The sequence below is a fragment of the Podarcis gaigeae genome (genome assembly GCF_964106915.1).
Source record: "Podarcis gaigeae genome assembly, chromosome: 17".
Lineage (NCBI taxonomy): Eukaryota > Metazoa > Chordata > Lepidosauria > Squamata > Lacertidae > Podarcis > Podarcis gaigeae.
Window position 1 is genome coordinate 4,757,532 of NC_139694.1, and position 6,827 is coordinate 4,764,358.

General features: G+C 40.4%; 1 protein-coding gene across 10 annotated transcripts in view; it reads left to right on the forward strand.

Annotated features, from left to right (window-relative positions):
• The window catches only part of PCGF3 (polycomb group ring finger 3), a 53,594-nt gene extending 47,248 nt beyond the window's left edge, over positions 1-6,346 (forward strand). For 9 of the 10 annotated variants that reach the window (XM_083719760.1, XM_083719763.1, XM_083719767.1 and 6 more), the window contains 2 exons: positions 1,724-1,804; positions 2,032-6,346. In XM_083719760.1, the coding sequence (XP_083575886.1) occupies positions 1,724-1,804; positions 2,032-2,079 (129 nt within the window). In that variant the 3' untranslated portion in view covers positions 2,080-6,346. Of the gene's footprint in view, positions 1-89; positions 254-1,723; positions 1,805-2,031 lie in introns of all 10 variants that reach the window. The other variant, XR_014559394.1, reaches the window with a different exon arrangement.
• The last annotated feature ends 481 nt before the right edge of the window (positions 6,347-6,827 follow it).

Genomic DNA, 6,827 nt, shown 5'->3' on the forward strand with positions numbered 1-6,827 from the left:
GAAGGATACCATGCTCGATGGTATCGAAAGCTGCTGAGAGGTTGGGGAGAATTAACAGGGACACATTTCCCCTGTCTCTCTCCTGACAGAAGTCATCATCCAGGGCGACCAAAGCAGTTTCTGTGACAAAATCGGGCCTAAACCCCAATTGAAATGGATCTAGAAAATCAGTTTCCTCCAAAAGTGCCTGGATCTGGTCCGCAACCACCCGCTCAAGAACCTTGCCCAGGAAGGGGAGATTGGCAACTAGCCGGTAATTGCATAGATTTTTGAATCCAGGGAGGGCTTCTTAAGGAGTGGTCTTACCACTGCCTCCTTCAAGCAGGCAGGGAACACCTTCTCTCACAAGGAGGCATTAATCACTTCCCTGGTCCAGCCAGCTTCCCCTTCTCTGCTAGTTTTTATCAGCCACAAGGGGCAAGGGTCCAGAGCGCAAGCGGTCACCCAGACCAGTCCAAGCATCTTGTCCACATCCTTGAGCCTTAACAACCAAAACTCATCCAACAGAACAGGACTAGGCAGTGCTCTGGACATCCCTTGAGAGCCATCTGCTCTAAGGGCAGAGTCAAGATCAGGTGCGAGAGGTGTAGGTAACCTGACAAGGGGAAAGTGCGTGGCTGAGCTTGTGCAATCAGCTCCTAGGATGTGGGAATGGATTTCCTGCTTCACATTGGATAAACCTATTGAACAAGATTTTCCCCGTGGCTGGGTGGCTACTTCTGAGGTGGTCTCTATATAAATTGTGTGCATACCCTGTGTGTCTGGTTTTGCAGGTCTAATAAAAGCCAGACAAAAGTGACAGACAGAAGGATAAAGTAGAAGGTATAACCAGACCTATGTTGAGACATCTAAAGCTGGATGTTTTGGGACCATATAATAGTTTACACCTTAATATTCATGATACAGATGTATGAGACGCTCTGATTCTGATGAAGGCAGCCAGACAATCAAAATTGGCCATCAAATATCTAATGAGGCACAATTTGCCATTACCCTCTCCCTCCCTTTTTTATTGCTGTTTCTTATCAACTGCTTCATACATAGGGTTAAATGCTTAGTAATGGTCTCGTTTGCCCCTGGACAATTGGGTATTTACTGGTGACTTCTGCAAACTTCTTTTTTGTTCCTAGTGAATCCTGTCTGGGAGCTAAAATGACACTCTTTTTATCTGCTTTTACATTCAGGCCTCCCTCATCCCTTCCTTTCACAGTTGCTTCAAGCAGGCACGCTCAGAACTTTGCACATGCTCATTTTGATAACTTCCACACACTCTGGCTTTTGTTTATTTTCCACAAGGGCAGACCTTCTGGTCTGTTGTAGAGCACAACACAGATTGTGACCTATCCCTTTATTGTTCTGCACACCAACATAGACTATTAAATGCAGTTCATGCCCTGAGTCATGCAACCCCAGTGGGTGCCCAAATATTATCCCTGCGCTGCCTGGCAAGCTCAGTGATAGAGACAGATAGAGACATATCCTTGTTATGTAATTTGTCCTGTGGCCTAGAGCTCCAAATGAGTTTACTGTATTGGAAAAGACTTCCAAATTGTCTTCTGAAGATCTTTATAGAGATTCTTTGAAGCAACATCTATTTTGCCCATAAAGGGATTACAGTTTACATTTAAACCAGCATTATCTTTAATTTAACTGTTTAAAATTGTGTCAGGATTTGTGCCAATTTGTGTTTGACAAATAAATAAAATACTTCTGTTTTTATTAGCTGGATATATTATGCAATGAAGAAATTCTGGGCAAAGACCACACTCTCAAATTTGTAGTTGTTACGAGATGGAGATTTAAGGTATGTTATATTTGTGGTTAACTTGATGCATTTAACTTTTGAGATTAAAGCCTCCAAACAAACTTACTGGGGAGGAAACCCACCTCCCTACACACACATGCAAAAGAAGTTGACCATGATTGGTTTAAATTAATTTCCATTTTGATACATAAATTGCTTACATTCTACACTAAACTTTGATTGCATTAGCTATTTACTAAAAGCAGGTGTATTATTTTATCTTTCAGAAAGCACCTCTACTGCTACATTACAGACCCAAAATGGACTTGCTGTAAGAACTATTTTGTCCTTCTGGACGGTTTTTTGCAGAGACTATCATCGGGCACCTTCTTAGTGCATCACGCAATTGACCCGTGACACAGACCAGCAGAATTCATTCCCGAGAACAGTAGTGCTCTCCTGTTCAACCACCCTGAATCTTTCTCTGAGGGATGCATTAACCTGACTTTCTGGACAGAAAAATATTTATACTTTTTTCTACAAAAAAAAAAAAAAGGATATCGCAACTCGAGAGGACACTACCAGCACGAAGTTTACAGACATTGAAAACACTTCACAGTTCCCTGTGTGTAACTCAGTTCTTGGTCATCATCTTGCAAAGACGCAAAATAGGTTTAAAGTATTGTGAAGGAGATGAATTTCGAATTTGTTGCCCCAAGCCACTTTTGTGTTGCTTCACAACGTAACTTAAATGTGGCACATTTTTTTTGCAAGATTTTCTGTCTCTTTATACCTCACGGCCATCTTGTCTGTTAGTAAGCCCCTCCTAGATTATTTAACATTGACAAAGACCTAATGGCTGGCAGTGAATTTCCTATGTTTCACTGTTCTAGACTGTTCTCCTTGGTTCCTTTGCTGATGCATTGGATGAGGTTATCGGGAGACTTTCAGTTGTTTCCATTCATGGTTTTATCAGTCACATCAAAAGTGCTGAGTATTTAGAACATAGATCTTGCAGAGCTGGGGCTGATATTGGACTGAGGGATTTGCCTTTCAGTAAATGAAATAAGCCATTGGCAGCCTTAACTACTTGAACTCCAGTCTTGTTCCTTTTGAACAACACTCTAATACTAATGCTACAGCACACTTTGGTGACATGCGTTAGTACATTCTTTCTGGTTTCTGGTTTCCCTAGTAAGTCAGTTCTGTTCACCTGGCTCTCTGCTGAATTAACTTTATGGGGGTCAGATTTAGATGGCAATGTGGTACTTCCTGGCCTTAATTATAAATCTTTATTTATTTTTTAATCCAGCCCCCTAGGAATGCATTAGCCCCTCTAAACTATGTAAGTACTGTCTCTCTCAATAGAGGATTGAACAGCTTAAAAAAGGATAAATGCTGCTCCACTTTAAGCAACTTGAGATTTTTTATTTTTAAAGTTTGCGTTCAGATGTGACTTCTGCAAGTTTGCACCACGCACAAAGTGGGTGTGTGATAAACTGCATGCTAGCCTTCATTGGTCAAGGGCACGTGAGGCCCTTTCATCGGGGGCCATTTAAATGGTCCAGTCTGGGCTGCACCCAGTAACATGTGTGCATACTCTCATTGTTGCACGTAACCCTACGTACTGGCATGTTTTCCCTCTCCCACATGCACATACATGCACAGAGGCATGTGTATTCTTTGCATGTACACAAACCTGCCTTTCCTCCATCAGGCTCCAGCTTGGCTGGGACTTGTATTTGTCCTAGGGACTGGTAGGGAAGAGGGTACACCACTTTCCATGATGTTTTGCCGTTTTGCAGTACGCTGCCTTGAGTTAGGTTTCTCCTATCTCTCTTGCTTCAAAATCCGCTACTGGTGGGATTTGGGCTAGACTAGAAGCACAGAACGGCCAAATGAATAAGTGTCATGTACAGGCGGTGAGTTTCAGAGAGACCGGCAAGAAGGTCGAGGGGGAGATGATTGTTCCCCCACTTAGGGAGACATGCTTGAGTAGCCAATATGCTTAGCCCATAGCATTTGCCCATCTTTGCTACTTGTTTTTCTGAGCGTTCTTGCTCTGTATTAATGGGTACAGGTTAATGACTTTCCTTTGTGGAAGAAGCCCAGATAGGGTGCAACAAGGGGGGGGGGTGTATTATGACATGTGGACCATTTAACAAATCCTTACCAAACGGAAGTCCAAAACAGGTAGTTGCTGGATAACATTGAGATCAAGTATCTATGTTAATAGCATACACTCAAGTTAAAATACTGTTCTCATCTTCTTGAATGGATGATTCTCGCAGCGCTAGACCTCCCCCACCTCTTCAGTTAGGAATTAAGTCATTTCCTTCCCTAGTCCTGATTTTTCTATTGTCATCAACTAGAATTAAAGTTCATCACCCAGCTTCTTTCAGCCATTGTCCTCCTCTATGCCTTTGGCTCCTCCTGTCAGTGTGATAGGAGCCCATCTTTCTAAGGTGAGCAGTGTGGCCTTCGTTACCTCAGATTTTATCATGGCAAATCTGAATAGGTGGAAGTCAAAGGAGTCAATTAGAGGAACGAAGGGGAAATGGGAGCAAGTAGGAAATGTTGAGATGACTAGATGAGATTTGGCTTAGCAGTAGACGGCACTGGACACTCTTTCTGTGGAAGGTCTTCCAGGGCAAGCCCTGTTGAAATGAATGGGCACCACAAAGACTACACTAAACATTAAGGGCACTTATCCTGTTCACAGGAGAATTTTCCACTGGATAATTTCCCTTAAATTTGTAGCTTCTACTTCTTAATAAGGCCATACTCCTGTGACAAGCAATTTCCCATTTCACGTTAAGCTATTGCTTGCCATTGTTCAGAAATTATCTTCCAATATTAAAAATGAAAGCACTGGTTAATGGAAGACTATGGATTTGTGGAGTGTGGAGGACTATATGGGACTGTATGAGTTCCCTGGAAAAAGAAGAGTCTTAACTTTAAGGTTTCCCCCAATTTCACAGGCCATATGGTGCTATCTGAAAACATATTGGCTAACATTGCTTAGTGAGCCTTAAGCTTGGAGCCTTGTCCAATACCCACTTGATTCAATTAATCTTTTAGAGGGTTAAATGACCATATACAACTATTCAGTCTACCTCAGACTAGATACACAGCTGAATTGTATGACCAATGCCATCTTAAAATACGGAATATAAATGTTATCCTGTGTAACTTAAAACTGAGGGATTAAATAGTATCAAGATGCAAACTACAACCCCACAACTCTTGACTGCAGCAGTCTACAGAATCTGTATTGCTAAGTTTCTAGCAAATTTTTGAATCACTTGAATTTGATACGGTGCTATATAAATATATTTAAATATATATCTAGGCAGGTGCATGGAACCAAAGCCAGCAGTTGACACCTAAGCTGGTTTTGCTGCTCTTCAGCGAGTATTTATCTCTGCTTTTATAACAGCCTGATGAAAACAACTTTGGCAGAAAATGTTTGGGTTTTTCTTTCTTTCTCAACAGCTTCTTAGAATACATTTTTTTTTCTGTGGAAACTTGGTTCCTTGGGGTGTGTTTGTTCCAAAGACCTAGCTGACTTGTTTTATCAGAAAAAAACACAACCACGGTGAATTCCAACAGAGCAGATCCTTGTGATAGAAATTGTCTCTCTTCTGTGAAGTTCTTAAGGGGCAGGTTGCACAATGATTATGTTGGCAAAACATTCTGTTGATCTTCTGGCTTTAGGTCTTGGAATCATTTTCAGCTTGAGTGGCTCAGGCCACACAATTTGGTTCAATAAGTGATCTATAAAAGTTACTGTGAAGTTGGTTTTCGAGGTTTTTTTCGTTTTGTTTTTTTCAAATGACTGCTTACCGCTGGTAAATAAATGCAGTAAAATTATCTTGTTGCATTATCCTCAGCAACAAAAGAGACGAGCATAACGCAGGTTCATGTTCTCGCTTGGTATAATTTTCTTTTAAAATAGAGAAATCAGAATATATAATATTGAATTTTAAATAAGATTGGGGCAGGGGGGGTTAAAAGTTAACTTTATAAAATTATTTATTCTATTTTAAGCATTCTATCTTACTTTTTACCATCTAAGTATTTTTTTGGTTTTGATGGTCCAGCTTTATTTATGGGCATATAAAATGAAATTGTGAGATGTTTTTTACAAGCTTCTTCCTTCTTTTGTGAGGGCCAGACTGGATGTTGTGCTGAATGGGTGGCTGCAACCAAAAATGGCAGCCGTGTGTCAAGTCTTCTCCCCGCCTCTGTAATGTTTATTATTACTTATTTGTGCTCTCCTGCCATTTCACATCTCTTTGCACCCTTCCAGAGGCAGACAACGATATGAGAAATGGTGAATGCTCTTACATGAGGCACAGGTAAGTTGTACTAGATATTTCGGAGCAGTAAAGAGGGAGGATACAGCTGTGATAATGTATGACAGCAGCTGCATATTTAGCGTAATATTTAGTTTGGCCCCTTCTTTGATTTTTTTTTTTTAGTATGTTTTTGTTTTGTATGGATAAAGAGCATTTCTTTATGCTTTTTGTGCAATAGGTTTGAAACATGTTTCTGTTAGGCATAACTTTAAGATTTTAAATGTAGCATCTACTAACCACAGATCTGAAAAGGAATGTAGGTGGGTTTAAGTGTACATTCAAATGGGCTCTTCTGTTTTTTGTTTTTCCTTCCTTCCTGGGATTTTTAAGAGTGACATTTGGGAGTTGTGTCTGTGTGAAAGAACTACCTGTCAGCAATATTTTTTAACGAAAAGATTTGGCAAAAAACTCTTAAATGTAAAATGTGGAAGAAATCGGCAAGACTTGCAACCTATCTGAATCTTTTTGTGTGTGCCATTAATATGTCTGGTATTGCTCTCTTATTTGTATACCATTTAACCTGGAAATATTTATTTCTCAGTGGTTGTGCAATGCTCCAGATGCAAACTGTAACCTTGGAGGGGAAATGCAATCATTTTAAAATATCAGACTTCAAAATATGATGGTGCTATTTTTTTCCCCCCTCAGTAGGATCTGAGCCTTTTGAAAGCTTATCTGGCTCTTATTGTTTTCATAACAATCTAATTAGTCTTGGGAGATTC